General features: G+C 44.8%; 1 protein-coding gene across 1 annotated transcript; it reads left to right on the plus strand.

The window, feature by feature from the left end:
• Positions 1 to 678: 678 nt before the first annotated feature.
• On the plus strand, positions 679 to 13,123 carry LOC311117872 (dnaJ homolog subfamily B member 6-like; the record flags this gene model as incomplete). Its single annotated transcript, XM_084192774.1, has 10 exons — positions 679 to 760; positions 3,982 to 4,075; positions 5,973 to 6,082; positions 6,182 to 6,238; positions 10,550 to 10,666; positions 11,492 to 11,593; positions 11,726 to 11,861; positions 12,025 to 12,095; positions 12,345 to 12,983; positions 13,113 to 13,123. The coding sequence occupies exons 2-10, from the start codon at positions 4,011 to 4,013 to the stop codon at positions 13,121 to 13,123; spliced, it is 1,308 nt and encodes a 435-aa protein (XP_084048900.1). The 5' UTR covers positions 679 to 760; positions 3,982 to 4,010.
• Positions 13,124 to 20,159: the final 7,036 nt, after the last annotated feature.

The following is a 20,159-nucleotide window of genomic DNA, read 5'->3' on the forward strand; positions in this document are numbered from 1 at the left end:
TTATCAACAGGCTGTGTTTAATGGCTGTGGAACTGTTTGTTGTTTACTGTTATCCTTACCGCTAAATCAAGAACATTTAGGAATTATTTGGACAGCTCTATGCTTCCGTAAATCATTACACAAAACGTGTTTGTATAATACATCATGGAGGTGTATATATAGCTGTCAAATAAATTGTTTGGTAGTGTGTCTAATTCAGTTCACTCTGGTCCATGGGATCACGTTCAGTTATGTTCCCTTGAGTTGGGTTAAAGTTGCCTGAATGCCTATATTTGAGTAGTAATTGCTATCGTCAAAGTAATTTGTATGACTACATTTATCAGGACGCAAGTAGCAGACAGGGCGGGGCGACTGAAGTTCCAAAACACTGGTATGTTCTAGACGTTCTATTTCTCTCTGCCTCAGCTGACTGTGACGTGGTCACGTGGAGATATACCGAGAGAAGGGTGAGGGGGAGAGATAACGGGACTGCGGCGTTATGTTGCGGGGCAGGCCACCGAGGAATACGGCCAACTCATACCGTGGACTTCTATTTATTTATTTATTTTTGTCATTTTAGCAGACGCTCTTATCCAGAGCGACTTACAGTTAGTGAGTGCATACATTTTCATAGAGATTCTGAAATTACTGTATATTCTTCCGTGGACCGCTGGACCCCCCTCTGTTCGCCTGTCACGAACGAAGCTGTCCATAATAACTAATTTCCATTTTAAGAAGAGAGATTGAGACACCAAAATAATTTGCTGGTACTCCTAAAAAGGTACAGTAGTCTATCCATATTCATTATCCATTCATGCGTAGCCCTGTTTTTTGCGTGTGGACTTCCCGTCAAGTTATATAGCCTACCAGTTCCCTACACTATACATCGCCATTCCAATGTTCGGTACCCTACACGTTTAACATATTAGGCAATATTTAGTTACAATGTGTATACGTCTTAAAATTGAAACATTTGTCTAGTCTGAAACATTCCAATGTTCAAATGTAGCATATCATTTTAATCTCACACCTTAGCTCCGGCGGGCCGACGCATGTGTGGATGTGTGTGTGTGTGTGTGTGTTGGTGGCAGCTGTCATATGTCAGGTCTCTCTCGGGAGGAGCTGGAAATAACCACATAATATTGTGTCTGGCTTCTAGAGAACTCGAGGCGCATTTGCCAACCTCAGGGGGAAATACCCGTGGATGGTCACTGTCATTCGTTTATTTACAGGCCCCACTGTCTGCGATTTATTCTGTTGGTGCTGGAAAGATTGATACATGCTACAAAACGCTCCATTCTGAATGATATCATTAGTCATTGTCGATGCATGAGCTCATGAGTCATATCCCACCTGTTGAAGGCAAACCATAAACAGTGTATTAATACAGGAATACAACTAGATTGCAGCCCACTAACAGTGTGTTAATACAGTAATACACCTAGATTGCAGCCCACTTACAGTGTATTAATAGATTGTTCCTTTAACAAGTTATCCTATTACAGTGAGGGAAAAAAGTATTTGATCCCCTGCTGATTTTGTACGTTTGCCCACTGACAAAGACATGATCAGTCTATAATTTTAATGGTAGGTTTATTTGAACAGTGAGAGACAGAATAACAACAAAAAAATCCAGAAAGATGCATTTCAAAAATGTTATAAATTGATTTGCATTTTAATGAGGGAAAAAAGTATTTGACCCCTCTGCAAAACATGACTTAGTACTTGGTGGCAAAACCCATGTTGGCAATCACAGAGGTCAGACGTTTCTTGTAGTTGGCCACCAGGTTTGCACACATCTCAGGAGGGATTTTGTCCCACTCTTTGCAGATCTTCTCCAAGTCATTAAGGTTTCGAGGCTGACGTTTGGCAACTCGAACCTTCAACTCCCTCCACAGATTTTCTATGGGATTAAGGTCTGGAGGCTGGCTAGGCCACTCCAGGATTAAGGTCTGGAGACTGGCTAGGCCACTCCAGGACCTTAATGTGCTTCTTCTTGAGCCACTCCTTTGTTGCCTTGGTCGTGTGTTTTGGGTCATTGTCATGCTGGAATACCCATCCACGACCCATTTTCAATGCCCTGGCTGAGGGAAGGAGGTTCTCACCCAAGATTTGACGGTACATGGCCCCGTCCATCGTCCCTTTGATGTGGTGAAGTTGTCCTGTCCCCTTAGCAGAAAAACACCCCCAAAGCATAATGTTTCCACCTCCATGTTTGACGGTGGGGATGGTGTTCTTGGGGTCATAGGCAGCATTCCTCCTCCTCCAAACACGTCGAGTTGAGTTAATGGCAAAGAGCTCCATTTTGGTCTCATCTGACCACAACACTTTCACCCAGTTCTCCTCTGAATCATTCAGATGTTCATTTGCAAACTTCAGACGGGCATGTATATGTGCTTTCCTGAGCAGGGGGACCTTGCGGGCGCTGCAGGATTTCAGTCCTTCACGGCGTAGTGTGTTACCAATTGTTTTCTTGGTGACTATGGTCCCAGCTGCCTTGAGATCATTGACAAGATCCTCCCGTGTAGTTCTGGGCTGATTCCTCACCGTTCTCACGATCATTGCAACTCCACGAGGTGAGATCTTGCATGGAGCCCCAGGCCGAGGGAGATTGACAGTTATTTTGTGTTTCTTTCATTTGCGAATAATCGCACCAACTGTTGTCACCTTCTCACCAAGCTGCTTGGCGATGGTCTTGTAGCCCATTCCAGCCTTGTGTAGGTCTACAATCTTGTCCCTGACATCCTTGGAGAGCTTTGGTCTTGGCCATGGTGGAGAGTTTGGAATCTGATTGATTGATTGGTAACAAGCTGAGATTAGGAGCACTCCTGTTACCTGTATAAAAGACACCTGGGAGCCAGAAAATCTTTCTGATTGAGAGGGGGTCAAATACTTATTTCCCTCATTAAAAATGCAAATCAATTTATAACATTTTTGACATGTGTTTTTCTGGATTTTTTTGTTGTTATTCTGTCTCTCACTGTTCAAATAAACCTACCATTAAAATTATAGACTGATCATGTCTTTGTCAGTGGGCAAACGTACAAAATCAGCAGGGGATCAAATAATGTTTTTCCCTCACTGTATATCTTATCTTAGGCTATTAAGTATGTCACGAGATAAGATGAAATGGGACACACTTACAGTAAAGAATGAACTAAAAAAGATCAAATTCAATACCCGTGGACGGTAACAAGTCATTAGTTTACCATATAGTTCCCACGGTCAGCTGTTTATCCTGTTGGTGCTGGATAGATTGATACAGGCTAGATAACGCTCCATTCTGAATGGGAGAATGAATCAAGGATATCATATCATTTCATGAATCATTATTATCATCAATGAGCTCACAAGTCAAATAGCCCACCTGTTAAAAGGCCCAATTTGTAATTTCAACAGTGTGACCATAACACTGTTTTTTGGTAGGCTAAACAGAAGGATGAGGACTGGGGATATGTAACATATTTTAAAAAAGGTACACATTGTTTGTTTACAAAGACTAAAATGATAACAAATGAACCATGGAGTAATATAACCTCAGATGATGGTTATTATAGTTGTACTAAAGGAATTACAAGCTACTCTTCAAGAATCAATTAGTGTTTACATGATAACTGAACAGCAGGGAATCTTAAAGATTGTGCCTTTAACAACATTTACATTTTAGTCATTTTAGCAGACGCTCTTATCCAGAGCGACTTACATGAGCAATTAGGGTTAAGTGCCTTGCTCAAGGGCACATCGACAGATTTTTCCACCTAGTCGGCTCGGGGATTAGAACCAGCGTCCCTTTCCGGTTACTGGCGCAACGCTCTTAACCACTAAGCTACCTGCCGCCCTTTGCAGGCTATTCATCTGCCACAACAAGATAATATGAGGTCAGAGGGGACATTACAGTCACAATAAAGGGCCTCGACAGATTCATTCACATTACCACAGATGTCTTCCGAGAAACTACCCGAGTGTATTCTACTCTTGACGAGGTTGTGTTGTTGTTGTCAGCAGTTGCAGTTGGGGTGAGTGAAGAAGACATGGTGGACTATTATGACATTCTGGGAGTGTCACGAAACGCCTCTCCGGAGGACATCAAGAAGGCGTAAGTACAGGATTCATACTATATTTTATTTTACATAGGTTAGTCTTATTGAGATAAAAAAATCTATTTGACAAGATAGACCTGACCCAAATAGCGGCACGCAAAGTTTCAGACACATGAACAGTATAAAACACAAAGCTATACAGTTTTTTAAAAAAAACATACATTTTAGACATTGAGCAGACGAGCTGCTTTGGGGGTCAAAACATTAACGTCCTATACAGTGTATTTATACTAGGCCTGCTTGGCTCATCTTGTTTATATGTACTGACTATAAAACAGGCCTATAGGCTAAATAGTAGACTGGTGTGGTTTATCACTACACCCCTAGCTAGTAACACCCCTAGCTAGTAACACCCCTAGCTAGTAACACCCCTAGCCCAGAGTATCTTCTTCCATGTGTTTGGGGAGTCTCCCACATGCCTTTTGGCGAACACCAAAACGTGTTTGCTTATTTTCTTCTTTAGCAATGGCTTTTTTTTCTGGCCACTCTTCCGTAAAGCCCAGCTCTGTGGAGTGAACGGCTTAAAGTGGTCCTATGGACAGATACTCCAATCTCCGTTGTGGAGCTTTGCAGCTCCTTCAGGGTTATCTTTGGTCTCTTTGTTGCCTCTCTGATTAATGCCCTCCTTGCCTGGTCCGTGAGTTTTGGAGGGCGGCCCTCTCTTGGCAGGTTTGTTGTGGTTTCATATTCTTTCCATTGTTTAATAATGGATTTAATAGTGCTCTGTGGGATGTTCAAAGTTTCAGATTTTTTTAAATAACCCAACCCTGATCTGTACTTCTCCACAACTTTGTCCCTGACCTGTTTGGAGAGCTCCTTGGTCTTCATGGTGCCGCTTGCTTGGTGGTGCCCCTTGCTTAGTGGTGTTGCAGACTCTGGGGCCTTTCAGAACAGGTGTATATATACTGAGATCATGTGACAGATCATGTGACACTTAGATTGCACACAGGTGGACTTTATTTAACTAATTATGTGACTTCTGAAGTTAATTGGTTGCACCAGTTCTTATTTAGGGGCTTCATAGCAAAGGGGGTGAATACATATGCACTCACCACTTTTCCGTTATTTATTTTTTAGAATATTCTGAAACAAGTTAATCTTTTCATTTCACTTCACCAATTTGGACTGTTTTATGTGTGTCCATTACATTCAAATAAAAATCCATTTAAAATTACAGGTTGTAATGCAACAAAATAGGAAAAACGTCAAGGGGGGTGAATACTTTTACAAGGCACTGTAGTAGACTGATTTGGTTTATGTCTACACCTCTAGCTACAGGCTAAATAGTATGGTGTGGTTTCTCTCTACACCCCTACAGTAGCTATTGATAGCTGAACCACACAGACTGATAGAGTTACTGGACAGACACACAAGCCTTTTTAAACATGAATGACTCAGGCTTGAGTCCCAAAGTATGCCAACCTATTCCCTACATAGTGCACTACTTTTTTGACCAAAGCCAGACAGGGAAGTGCACTATGTAGGGAATAGGGTGCCATTTGGGACGCATGCTGCGTTTCATGACTCAGCGCCGTTTCGATAAGGATGATTAATCCCCATCCGGCCCTCTCTCTCTCTCTCCTGGAGGGGCATTGAGTTACCAACAATCCTCTCTTTCTTTAAGCTCAACGCTCAGATTTTGTCTCCTGCATCGGATGTTGTGTCCTGTCAGTCTTCTGCGTATGTTTCTTATAGTCTTCTTTAGTCTTTTAAGTCTTTCCTGTCTTTGCTGTCCCCCTCCAAAAAGGGAATAGTTTTGTTGTCAAAACGTTGGTTCTCAAAGTAAGATGCTGCTGTAACGATACATTTTAGGAAGTCACTATTATAGGCCTACATTAGCTATTGAAAATAGTTACTGTGGTATTGAATATGTCACCGTGTTTGTGCGTGAAGGTACAGGAAACAGGCTCTGCGATGGCATCCGGACAAGAACCCAGACAACAAGGAGGAGGCAGAGGGGAAGTTTAAGGAGCTGGCTGAGGCCTACGAAGTTCTGTCAGACCGTAAGAGATACCACAACCTGTTAATTATTACCCCTTGCTCTACTCTTCTGTGGACTTGGTGTTTAGTAACAGTCAGATAATGTCTCCTTGTCTTTACAGGAAGAAAGCGAGAGGCGTATGATACCTATGGCGAGGACAGAATTCCCAACAACGCAGGTGGAAGGAATCTCTCTGTTTTATCTCTTGTGGTTCTATTTCTAGTACTCGTTTCGATGGATCACTTATGGGATACGCCTTAGGGTCGGGTCACAAGCTTGGAAGTATCCAATCACACAGCGTCTGTTGGAGACAGACAGGTCGAGGGGCGAATGAGATGAGCTCCTCCATAAAAGGCAGCCACTATAAAAACTCTCCCCAGCACGACTAGATGTCTGTCTTCCTACTGAACCGTTCTCAGGCCAACCGTGAGGTTAACGCTGCCGAATGCAGGACTTCAGCTCCTGTCGATAGTGTTGAGGACTGATCGAAAAATAATGTTTTGCATCAAATTAGAATTCATTTTCTACTCGTCAGTCTCAGTTTAGCTAGCGCCACATGGCTGGCTGTCGAGACTTGGTTAACCCTTGCCGCAAGGCTTTATCTAACTTGGCTAGCTAGCTGCAAGGCTAGCTAACCACACAAATGGCTCAACTTGTCCAGCCTATCGGACAAGGAAAAGGCAGATTTCCTCAACGGTTCTATTGTGCCGAACAAACTGTATGGGCCTTCTGTCACCACCATGCGACAAGAGTCAGAACTTTGCAAGGAGGAAGGTGAAGCCTTCAACTTCTGCTTGCACTGTAGACCCGGGTACCGTGGCAACCTGGTCTCCCCCTCCACGAGTCAATGCTTCGCGGCAGGGAGAGGGCAACTCGCTTGCTCCAAGGTTTCCTGTAACGCAAAACCCCCAGCGACTCAGCAGGCTTCGAACCTACAGTTCGGCTCTCCTAACAGAGGCTGACAGCGGGGAAGCGGCCCTTCGCTGCGACCGCACCCGCCCACCTGATTACCTTGGGGGGGGAAGAAGGGGCGTCCGACCTAGGGGTACGTCCCCAGTGGTAGAGAGGGGCAGCCAACAGTTCACTCCGTGTCCTGCTTACTCTCGGGTGGAGTAACCTCCCGAGTGGCGCAGTGGTCTAAGGCACTGCATCGCAGTGCTAACTGTGCCACTAGAGATCCTGGTTCGAATCCAGGCTCTGTCGCAGCCGGCCGCGACCGGGAGACTCATGGGCGGCGCACAATTGGCCCAGGGTAGGGGAGGGAATGGCCGGCAGGGGATGTAGCTCAGTTGATAGAGCATGGCGTTTGCAACGCCAGGGTTGTGGGTTCGATTCCCACGGGGGGCCAGTATAAAAAAATAAAAATAAAAATATGTATTCACTAAGTCGCTCTGGATAAGAGCGTCTGCTAAATGTAAATGTAAAATGAGTACAGACCCCCCCCCACCATCAAAATGGGATAGAGGCTGTACTCCTAAACCCCCCCCCCCCCCCACCGTGCTCCAGCTCTCCACTCAGTCGCCGCCACCAAGCACTGTCCCCAAATCACAGTGTTGTTTCAACTGCGACACACACACACAAAAAAAAGTATCTGACGCATCCATGCGGCTTGCCAAGAGCACAGAGAAAGGGGAAACTTTCTCCAACACCACCAGAGGGTGGTCCGGCACCACTGGGAAGCGAGAGTCATCAGACTATTTGGAGACTCGCTACAGGAGCAGGGATCTGACGCACATGCGCTGTCCATCCCTGGGCCTTGTACACAGTCAACAGCGATAGGCGACTCGGCTCGCATACCAGAGCAAAGGGGCTATCAGAGCAGTCCCAACGGCAGAGAGCCATTGAGGCTTCTATTCCGTATGCTTAATTTCAACGTGCTGACTCACTCTATTCGTCAAGGCGACTGGTTCAGTTCAGTCGGCCTGCAGGACGCTTATTTTCACAGGAGGTTCTCTCAGGTTTTCCTTTCAAGGCACAGCCTACAAATACCTCGCTGTTCCCTTCAGGCTAGCACTAGCTCGACGTTTGTTCAGCAAGTGTGTGGAGGCGGAGAACCAGGGGGCTAAGAGTCTCCGCCTACATAGACAATGACCTGCTTTTCTCCCCTACACAGGAGCAAGCGCTTCGAGACACGTCTTTCCTTGTAGCCTACCTCACAGGGTTAGGGTTCAAGGTAAACCCGATAAAGAGCTGTTTGTTGCCCACACAGAGAATGGAATACATTTACATTTTAGGCATTTAGCAGACGCTCTTATACAGAGCGACTTACAGTTAGTGAGTGCATACATTTTTCATACTGGTCCCCCCCCCCCCGTGGGAAATGAACCCACAACCCTGGCGTTGCAAGCGCCATGCTCTACCAACTGAGCAACAGGGTTAGCTGCACGATCTGAATACCGTTAAGCTGGATTCTCTCTCTTACCAGGCTACACTATCGGACGGCCTTGCCCTGTTCTACAGGGGGTGCTCGGTCATGCTCACAATGTGTCTCGGAGTGCTGGGGTTGACGGCATCCACCATCTCAGTAGTACCACCGGGACTATGTCAGTGTTTGATGCATTGATACACTTTCTGCCCTTCCTTCGAATTCGTCACATCCTCGTCAGGACAGACAATACGACTGTGGTGGCATACATCAACCGTCAGGGTGGCACACGCTCTCACATTACCGACTTTCACTACGTGTGACCCAAGGCCCAGGCGTATTGAATGTGGGACTTGTTGTCCAGAGGGAATCGCCTATACGGGGATTGGAGACGCCATCCCTTGGGCCCAGTTTTTCAAAAGTTACCTGAGCGGATTTCGGCTATCGGATAGGATTAAATATTAGAATTGTTAAAAAAAAAAAAAAAAAAAAATGAAAATGTGATTCTGATCCTCCAGAAAGGGATTTGGTAATCCAATTTCACCTTTTAATTCAGGATTGAAAGAAGTTTTTGCGTTTTTCAAAACTCAAAAAAGGTAGGGATCAGGATAGTTTTGATGCCAAAAATCTGGATTATATTGATCCCACTAGAAGGGTGGATTCAGGGTGGATTTAGAAAGGTCAAAGGCATTACAACCAAGAAATGTAAACGTGAGGAGGTTTAGAAAACGTTCTTACGTGTGAAAACCAAAAGGTCAATGGTCCTCTGTAGCTCAGCTGGTAGAGCACGGCGCTTGTAACGCCAGGGTAGTGGGTTCGATCCCCGGGACCACCCATACGTAAAAATTTATGCAGACATGACTGTAAGTCGCTTTGGATAAAAGCGTCTGCTAAATGGCATATTATTATATTATTATTATTAAATTGACTGCAGTATAGGTATGTGGTCAGTTGTTATATTGAGATTATTAAATAAATGCATCTACTTACTTATAAGTGATATGCAGGCTCTATTATTTTTAGTCTATGCATCTTTTATTCATGTAGTTTACTCATCTCTGTTTCCCTATGACAGTATTCAAGTAGTAGCACAACCAGTCCAGTAGATGGCGATGTGTACATTTCAAATCACAGAAAAATCCAGATTGTGGCATCTGGATGATCCTATCTGATTATTTTCTGAAAAAAAACAAAAAAAACGTCAAAAAAAAAAAATATATGGCCAGATCGATCTGATCCTGGATAGCAAAACAGAGCATTACAGAATCCTGATCATTCTAAACCAGATTAAATGTTTTGAAAAAAACTTGGCTCAGGTGGTGAACCAGATCTGGGAGAGATACTGTCTAGCCACCGTAGATGTCTTTGCGTCACACAAAGACACGTGCTGGGACGTGACGCGTCAGCAGTTACAATCGTTTGACCTTAGAGCTTCATGCTTTCCACCCGCCACCGTTTACTTCTATGGAAGAAGGTTCGTCTCCACCGTTTACGTCCAGCGTCTACTTGGATAGAACGAGCGCGTGGCACAAGAGTGACCAACCAAGTCTTCGTGTCTTGGGCGCCCCCCTGCAATTGCACCTTCGTTGGCGCGTACTGCCCTCAGCCTCTGAGGGGTGATGCTGTTGAGGCTGCCCTGGCTTCGGAGAGCATGTCTGCGTTACGGGAGTAGGCCATATATACCGTAAGTGACACATCTAAAACAGGTGTTAGTAAATAGAACTTTGGGTTACATGCGTAACCCCGGTTCTATGAGAATACGAGTGAGATGTGTCACCGCTTTTCCCTGCTCCCAAGAGCGCAAGGAAGAGAGGTATGCTTGAGAATGACCAGTTGGCGGACGAGAGGCTGCTTTTATGGAGGAGAGCTGCTCACCTCATTTGCCACTCGACCCGTCTGTCTCCAACAGACGCTGTGTGATTGGATACTTCGAGCTTGTGCCCTGCCCTAAGGCGTATCCCATAAGTGACATACTGTATCTCACTGTATTCTTATAGAACCAGGGGTTACGCAAGTCAAGTTTGAAATGTTCTATTCTATTCTGTTCTGTTTTTGATCAAACATGTTGTTAGTGTCCGTATTTATCAATCAACATCTATCCCTCCCTTCCCTCCCTCCCTCCAGGGTCCAGTAGCCATCCCACTCCAGAAGACTTCCCAGGGTTCACCTTCACATTCCGGAGTCCAGAGGAAGTGTTTCGGGAATTCTTTGGAGGCCAGGATCCTTTCGCCAATTTCTTTGGTGGGTCTGACCAATATCCTATGGTCCTTAAACAATGTCCTATGTCTTTATGTGCTCCTTAGTCGAGGACTAGGCTAAATCTGACCGGGAAACCAGTCCATAGGGGAATCGCAGCAGTTCACACAAAGCTGAACACTACCTGCTTCTTCATATGTCTCATAGTCACCCTGGTTTCACTGTCCTCATAGTCTCTCTGTTATCTCTGTCCTCATAGTCTCTCTGTTATCACTGTCCTCATAGTCTCTCGGTTATCTCTGTCCTCATAGTCTCTCGGTTATCTCTGTCCTCATAGTCTCTCTGTTATCACTGTCCTCATAGCTTCTCTGTTATCTCTGTCCTCATAGTCTCTCTGTTATCTCTGTCCTCATAGTCTCTCTGTTATCTCTGTCCTCATAGTCTCTCTGTTATCTCTGTCCTCATAGTCTCTCTGTTATCACTGTCCTCATAGTCTCTCTGTTATCTCTGTCCTCATAGTCTCTCTGTTATCACTGTCCTCATAGTCTCTCTGTTATCTCTGTCCTCATAGTCTCTCTGTTATCACTGTCCTCAGTCTCTCTGTTATCATTGTCCTCATAGCTTCTCTGTTCTCTGTCCTCATAGTCTCTCTGTTATCACTGTCCTCATAGTCTCTCTGTTATCTCTGTCCTCATAGTCTCTCTGTTATCTCTGTCCTCATAGTCTCTCTGTTACTGTCCTCATAGTCTCTCGGTTATCTCTGTCCTCATAGTCTCTCTGTTATCTCTGTCCTCATAGTCTCTCTGTTACTGTCCTCATAGTCTCTCTGTTACTGTCCTCATAGTCTCTCTGTTATTTCTGTCCTCTCAGATGACTTTGCCTTCGGAGGAGGGATGCACAGTGGCTTCCATGGACATCCTGGCACTTCGAGGCTCGGCCCCAGCCGGTTTTTCTCCTTCCCCTCCGCTGGAGGTCAGTAATAACACAATGGTAGCATCCCAAATGGCACCCTATTCCCTATGCAGTGCACTAGTTGTTTCGACCAGCGCCCAAATGGTCAAGGTTTAGTTGATCTGACTGGTCCTCGTCACTCCTCTTTCACAGTGCATGACTTCACCTCTTCCTCGTCCTCCATGACTGGAATGGATGGGATGAACAGCATGGGAGGAGGGATGGGGAATTTCAAGTCTGTCTCCACCTCTACGCGCATCGTCAACGGCAAACGCACCACCATCAAGAAGTCAGTAAATCTGCATCCCTATTTAGTGCAAAACACTTGGGCATATGGTGCCATTTGGGACAGTGTTTTTGTCTCTGCATGGTCAATGAAATGTGAGGGAAACATGTTTACTCACGCCCTAAATATGATGATATGGGCGGTGACTGACTGTTCTTGTTAACAGGATCAAAGAAAACGGTCAGGAGAGAACTGAGATCGAGGAAGACGGGGTCTTGAAGAGAGTGCTCATCAATGGTAATCCATCTATTCTGTATCCATCCTTCCCTCATCCAGTCCCCTGTCAACTGTTCCTAACGGAATGTGTTGAACTAGCTGGGTCTGGGTTATTCTTCCTCCTGTCCCACTCTAATCCCCCTCCTGTCTCCCTCCTCCCTCCCGTCCCCCTCCTGTCCCGCTCCATCCCCCTCCCGTCCCCCTCCATCCCCCTCCCATCCCCCTCCTGTCCCCCTCCCGTCTCCCTCCTGTCCCCCTCCTGTCCCCCAGGTGTGGAGGATGAGTTGGCCTTGGCTCTGGAGCTCAGCAAGAGAGACCACCTACCCCCCAGCCAGCCCTCACACACACCCAGGCAACACCTCCAGAAGCAGGCAGAGGGGATGGTACCAGTGGAGCTCCAGACCCAGACCCATCCACACCGACCCAGCCCTGGCTCCGGCCCCCGGTCTATGGCCCAGCGCTCCTTCAGCTCAGCCTCCTACTTCCACTGCCCTGACGTCCCCAGCGAGGAAGAGGAGGATGAAGATCTACAGATGGCCCTGGCCTACAGCCTGTCTGAGATGGAGGCCCAGCAGAGAGCGGCCGCCGTGGCGTCAGCAGCAGACGTCATCTCAGGTGCTGGGGGTGTGGTGATGCTAGAGGTGGGGAAGCCTCAGGGTGAGGTTGGGGGTGAGGCGGGGGTTGGGGTGGGGAGAGTGGTCCTAGACCTAGGTCCAGGCCAGTCAACAGCACCAGAGAAGAGGTCAGGGTCAGGGGACATGTCACCACACAGCAGCCCCTCTCCACTGGACCACAGGGGGCTCCTCGGCCACCTCCAGGAGCAGGGAGGCACTGGAGAGCCGGCTGATAAAACCAGCAGCACCACCACCATCACCAGCAGCACTGTGAAAAAGAAAAATAAGTGTGTTTGTGTGGTGTGTTGAGTGTGTGGTGTGTGTGTGTGTGTGTGTGTGTGTGTGTGTTCTGGGCAGAGGACAGACAGGAGACGACTGGTGGAACAGTGTGTGGTGTGTTCTCAATGTTCTAATTCTACTCCAGTGTTCTACTGATGATGCTGACGCGATCATGTGTTTTTGCCCTTTTGAAGTTTGTGCCGTTCCTTGGCTGGTAGATTTCTGTAAAGTTGTCAGAAGGCATGTACAGTGTCATTGTGTTGTCAGAGGGCATGTACAGTGGCATTGTGTTGTCAGAGGGCATGTACAGTGTCATTGTGTTGTCAGAGGGCATGTACAGTGTCATTGTGTTGTCAGAGGGCATGTACAGTGTCATTGTGTTGTCAGAGGGCATGTACAGTGGCATTGTGTTGTCAGAGGGCATGTACAGTGTCATTGTGTTGTCAGAGGGCATGTACAGTGTCATTGTGTTGTCAGAGGGCATGTACAGTGGCATTGTGTTGTCAGAGGGCATGTACAGTGGCATTGTGTTGTCAGAGGGCATGTACAGTGTCATTGTGTTGTCAGAGGGCATGTACAGTGGCATTGTGTTGTCAGAGGGCATGTACAGTGGCATTGTGTTGTCAGAAGGCATGTACAGTGGCATTGTGTTGTCAGAGGGCATGTACAGTGGCATTGTGTTGTCAGAGGGCATGTACAGTGGCATTGTGTTGTCAGAGGGCATGTACAGTGGCATTGTGTTGTCAGAAGGCATGTACAGTGGCATTGTGTTGTCAGAGGGCATGTACAGTGGCATTGTGTTGTCAGAAGGCATGTACAGTGGCATTGTGTTGTCAGAAGGCATGTACAGTGGCATTGTGTTGTCAGAGGGCATGTACAGTGGCATTGTGTTGTCAGAGGGCATGTACAGTGGCATTGTGTTGTCAGAGGGCATGTACAGTGGCATTGTGTTGTCAGAGGGCATGTACAGTGGCATTGTGTTGTCAGAGGGCATGTACAGTGGCATTGTGTTGTCAGAAGGCATGTACAGTGTCATTGTGTTGTCAGAGGGCATGTACAGTGTCATTGTGTTGTCAGAAGGCATGTACAGTGTCATTGTGTTGTCAGAGGGCATGTACAGTGGCATTGTGTTGTCAGAGGGCATGTACAGTGGCATTGTGTTGTCAGAGGGCATGTACAGTGTCATTGTGTTGTCAGAAGGCATGTACAGTGTCATTGTGTTGTCAGAAGGCATGTACAGTGGCATTGTGTTGTCAGAGGGCATGTACAGTGGCATTGTGTTGTCAGAAGGCATGTACAGTGGCATTGTGTTGTCAGAAGGCATGTACAGTGGCATTGTGTTGTCAGAAGGCATGTACAGTGTCATTGTGTTGTCAGAAGGCATGTACAGTGGCATTGTGTTGTCAGAAGGCATGTACAGTGGCATTGTGTTGTCAGAGGGCATGTACAGTGGCATTGTGTTGTCAGAAGGCATGTACAGTGGCATTGTGTTGTCAGAGGGCATGTACAGTGTCATTGTGTTGTCAGAAGGCATGTACAGTGGCATTGTGTTGTGACGGCCTTGCTGTGTTCTCAGGATGGCCACAATGTAACTAACAAGCTAATACAATCTACAATGGTCCCTGGTGACAGTATGTCTGTAGTTTATTTATAGGCTGGGGATTACAATCAACATCCTTTCTTCGTGTGCCAAGTCCACAGTCCCTTTTCTAAGGGGATGAGTTGGAGCATAGAATTACAATGCCTATGAGTTTACCAGTCAAATTGCCCTGGTCAGAGGGGCTTTTCCCCTTTCTAGTCATTCTAGTTCTAGGAGTTGGATAGTATTCACTAGGAACTAAAACGTGCCTTTTATTGTCACATGCAAAAGTACAGTGAAGTGCCCAACAGTGCAGTAATAAATATCAAAATATTACAGTGAGGGAAAAAAGTATTTGATCCCCTGCTGATTTTGTACATTTGCCCACTGAAAAAATAAAAATAAAATAAAAATAAACTGACAAAGAAATGATCAGTCTATAATTTTAATGGTAGGTTTATTTGAACTGTGAGAGACAGAATAACAACAACAAAAAATCAAGAAAAACGCATGTCAACAATGTTATAAATTGATTTGCATTTTAATGAGGGAAATAAGCATTTGACCCCCTCTCAATCAGAAAGATTTCTGGCTCCCAGGTGTCTTTTATACAGGTAACGAGCTGAGATTAGGAGCACACTCTTAAAGGGAGTGCTCCTAATCTCAGCTTGTTACCTGTATGAAAGACACCTGTCCACAGAAGCAATCAATCAGATTCCAAACTCTCCACCATGGCCAAGACCAAAGAGCTCTCCAAGGATGTCAGGGACAAGATTGTAGACCTACACAAGGCTGGAATGGGCTACAAGACCATCACAAAGCAGCTTGGTGAGAAGTTGACAACAGTTGGTGCGATTATTCGCAAATGGAAGAAACACAAAATAACTGTCAATCTCCCTAGGCCTGGGGCTCCATGCAAGATCTCACCTTGTGGAGTTGCAATGATCATGAGAACGGTGAGGAATCAGCCCAGAACTATACGGGAGGATCTTGTCAATGATCTCAAGGCAGCTGGGACCATAGTCACCAAGAAAACAATTGGTAACACACTATGCCGTGAAGGACTGAAATCCTGCAGCGCCTGCAAGGTCCCCCTGCTCAAGAAAGCACATATACAGGCCCGTCTGAAGTTTGCCAATGAACATCTGAATGATTCAGAGGAGAACTGGGTGAAAGTGTTGTGGTCAGATGAGACCAAAATCGAGCTCTTTGGCATCAAGTCAACTCGCCGTGTTTGGAGGAGGAGGAATGCTGCCTATGACCCCAAGAACACCATCCCCACCGTCAAACATGGAGGTGGAAACATTATGCTTTGGGGGTGTTTTTCTGCTAAGGGGACAGGACAACTTCACCACATCAAAGGGACGATGGACAGGGTCATGTACCGTCAAATCTTGGGTGAGAACCTCCTTCCCTCAGCCAGGGCATTGAAAATGGGTCGTGGATGGGTATTCCAGCATGACAATGACCCAAAACACACGGCCAAGGCAACAAAGGAGTGGCTCAAGAAGAAGCACATTAAGGTCCTGGAGTGGCCTAGCCAGTCTCCAGACCTTAATCCCATAGAAAATCTGTGGAGGGAGCTGAAGGTTCGAGTTGCCAAACGTCAGGCTCGAAACCTTAATGACTTGGAGAAGATCTGCAAAGAGGAGTGGGACAAAATCCCTCCTGAGATGTGTGCAAACCTGGTGGCTAACTACAAGAAACGTCTGACCTCTGCGATTGCCAACAAGGGTTTTGCCACCAAGTACTAAGTCATGTTTTGCAGAGGGGTCAAATACTTATTCCCCTCATTAAAATGCAAATCAATTTATAACATTTTTTACATGCGTTTTTCTGGATTGTTGTTGTTGTTATTCTGTCTCTCACTGTTCAAATAAACCTACCATTAAAATTATAGACTGATCATATCTTTGTCAGTGGGCAAACGTACAAAATCAGCAGGGGATCAAATACTTTTTTCCCCCTCACTGTATAATGACAAATAAAAACACTAGAAATAAGAAATAAGAGAGGAAGCTTTATACTGTGTCAGTGTTCAGTACCACAGAGAGGAAGCTATATACAGGGTCAGTGTTCAGTACCACAGAGAGGAAGCTTTATACTGTGTCAGTGCCAGTACCAAATGTACAGTGTGCAGGGATACTGGAATATTGAGGTAGATATGTACATGTAGTCAGGGATACTGGAGTATTGAGGTAGATATGTACATGTAGTCAGGGATACTGGAGTATTGAGGTAGATATGTACATGTAGTCAGGGATACTGGAGTATTGAGGGATTAGGAGAAAGTGACTGGTAGCAGATAATACTGACTGGGATATAAATAATAATAATAATAAACAGTATGGCAGGAGCATAAGTGGTGTGTGTGGTGTGTGTGTGTGTGTGTGTGGTGGCGAGTGTGTGGTAGTGAGTGTGTGGTGGCGAGTGTGTGTATGTAAGTGTCTGGTTGTTAGTATTAGTGTGTGAGTGTGTGTGCAAGAGTGTCAGTGTAGGTGTGTTACAGTGCCTTCAGAAAGTATTCACACCCCTCGACTTATTCCACATTTTGTTGTGTTACAGCCTGAATTCAAACTGGATTAAAAAATATATATATAATCTCACCAATCTACACCCCTTAGTCAATACATGTTAGAATCACCTTTGGCAGCCTTTATAGCTGTGAGTCTTTCTGGGTAAGTCTATAAGAGCTTTGCACATCAGGATTGTACAATATCTGCACATTATTCTTAAAAATAATTATTCAAGCTCTGTCAAGTTGGTTGTTGATCATTGCTAGTGTCGTATCTGATGAATGGTGGCAATTATTGCTGTCAACAAAGAGTCCGTTATGCTGCATCGTGTTAGAGGCTTTTATTAAAATCACGAGGTTTACAGCATAAATACAGACCCGCGGTGTCCGGAGAACGGCTCCCCGATTGCCCTGGCCGTTCTGACGTCTTCCTCGCCTAACCCCCTTATTTATAAACAATGAAGCTGACCTCTTCTGACCAATCCCCAGTCTCCAAGACACTTCCGGTCTGCTGGATGTGGCGTTACACCCAAAACATTCCCTCTTGCTACTAACACAACCAACATTCCATTTCTTCATGAAAAACATTTAACAAAGGCATAATCTTCAGATACGATATTCCCCCCTTCGAGACGAAATAAACGTCTCGAAAACAAACAGAATAGGATTATGACTATTAACCATTTATCTTATTGAGTATCTTTAACATTAAACCAAACACATTCTCCTCTAGAGTGTAAATACCTTTCTATGAAATACCTGTTTATGAAGTGTGAATACATTACTATCTTTATGAAGTGTGAATACATTACTATGAAATATGAAGAAATCTCTATGGAGTGTAAGAGCGAAAAACTGTCCAGCAGCCATCCATCCATATCAATCAAGACAGTAAAATTCTCTCACGGTCCCTCTGCCCCAGGCAACCACCGTCGGTACTCCAGATAACCTCATAAACCATGTAAATGCATTTTGAAACTATGATGCAACTAAATACACATGTAAGCCCCTGCAAACAAAATCCTATCCAATAACATCCATTGTACGGCTGGTCAACCCATAGGACCGTACAATGAAACTCTCCCTTCCTAGCCTCTCTGTCCCTAAACATTCACCGAAATAAACAAAAACATCTAAGATCCTCACATGTATTCAATAACATCAAACATCATTCTACAAAAATTAATACCTGAGACTATTACACAATTATGTATTACACATGTCTATATTTCATTGCAGACACTGGAATGTAGTCCACTACACTTCATCTCCCCGTAGTCCCCTCTTCCAATGGACTTGTTGATGATGGAATCAGCCACACCCTCCTTGTTTCATCTCCTCCAGTCATATTGTCCCTTCATATTGTCTTTGTTTGAGTATTTCAATCTCCACATGTTCCCCCAAATGCCTCTGGAATGAAAAGAAAAGAAACGACCAAACAGTATCCTTTGCAAAACAACCACTTTCAAATTAAACCTCAATTTCACCTAAGAATTTAAAAAATGATATATAAATGATGTATGAATCACATAAACCTATTCCCCCCTTTGATTCATAAATCATACCAACATCACCCCAATATTGAGAGAAAAAAAAAAAATTTGAAAAATCATCCAATAATCAAAAATGATATTTATCCATCAGTAGTCCATCCATCTTCCTCCAGATCAGGAACAGTCAACACCGGCATCTGAGTGTTGTCTCCAGGCATCATTCTCCAACCTATCTCAATATCATAGCTTTCTCAAAGATCAGTAACCAATTACAAACATCACACAGTGTTATCAAAGCTGAAACTAAAATCTGACCCATCACTGCCCCTACTGGCCTAATTGATCTTGCAACCAAATCCTTTCAGATCTCCCAAACCTTCAATGATAGGCTTGAAGCCTATGACATGTCGCCATGTCACCCTTTTAACCCTAGATTTAGCTGTGTCCAGTGCTATCCCTCTTATAATGATAAAACCTCATATGGAAGCTTCAACGTTGACATGTAACCAAATCCTGTCCATCCATAATGTAAGAATAAATATACTTTATCATCACAAACCCCCTCTAAATATCTCTAAAATTCCCCATAGTCATAGGCAAAAGCTAATCTTTTAACCATCAAAGTCCTGCTGTTCTACTACCTGGTCCACAAAAATTACATCATATTTGTCATCTCTAACCTTATGTTCATGCTTATCCAAAGTTATCATATAACATCACACTCTGATCTTCCCATAAACATACCCCTTACCTCATATGTTTTATTAAACAACTTTTATCCCTCAATGTTTCACCTGAAATGCTCCAGGGCTTGCTGTTACCTGATTTTACTTTCCATCTAACAAATGCACACAAGTTAATTCACTTAACCCAATTCCACCTACCCCTAGGCTTAAACCACTGTTCTAACAACGACATTATTTTATCTGTCAATGACTGTTGCCAATACCACAGTCATGACAAATCATAAGACTGACCCATACCTGATAGAGGCCGCGCGACCGTCTAACATGTTTGGTGCTGGAATTCTCAACAGACATGGACCCTCAAGATTCCTCACTGATCTTACAGAATGAGTTAATATATATCTCTAATTTCCACAACAGAAGAACGAGCGGTACTGATCAGATACCTCTCCCTGTCTGTCATCAAAATCAAAGATCTCATCCTGTCCTTTCATGATGAATCTATATTCTCTCTACTACTCTCTGTTCTCCTATTTTAACCCTATTCGTACTATCATTGACAGCACTCTCCATCCGTAACATAACCCATGAGTCTAACATTCCCCATTTAATTTCAGAAAAGTTGTTGTCGATGTCATACTCCCTCTTTTGCTATTGCCATCGTATCACTAATCCCTTCCAAAGTTACCATTAAAGTAGTTGATTTAGCTGCTGTATCAACCCTAATTACTTCTAGTGCAAAAGTTCCCATTATCCTCTGTGTCTTATCTACTGTTGGAGTGACTACTGTCCATTCAGTTCTACTCCTCCTGAACTCCCTCAATGACTGTGGAGGCTACAACAGACCTCAACTCTTCCATTATAAGCGTTACTTTATGAATTACATAGCCCTTTAACCAATAATTCTTAACCGGAACAA

This window comes from Coregonus lavaretus, assembly GCF_964263955.1.
Source record: "Coregonus lavaretus genome assembly, contig: HAP1_SCAFFOLD_2300, whole genome shotgun sequence".
NCBI lineage: Eukaryota > Metazoa > Chordata > Actinopteri > Salmoniformes > Salmonidae > Coregonus > Coregonus lavaretus.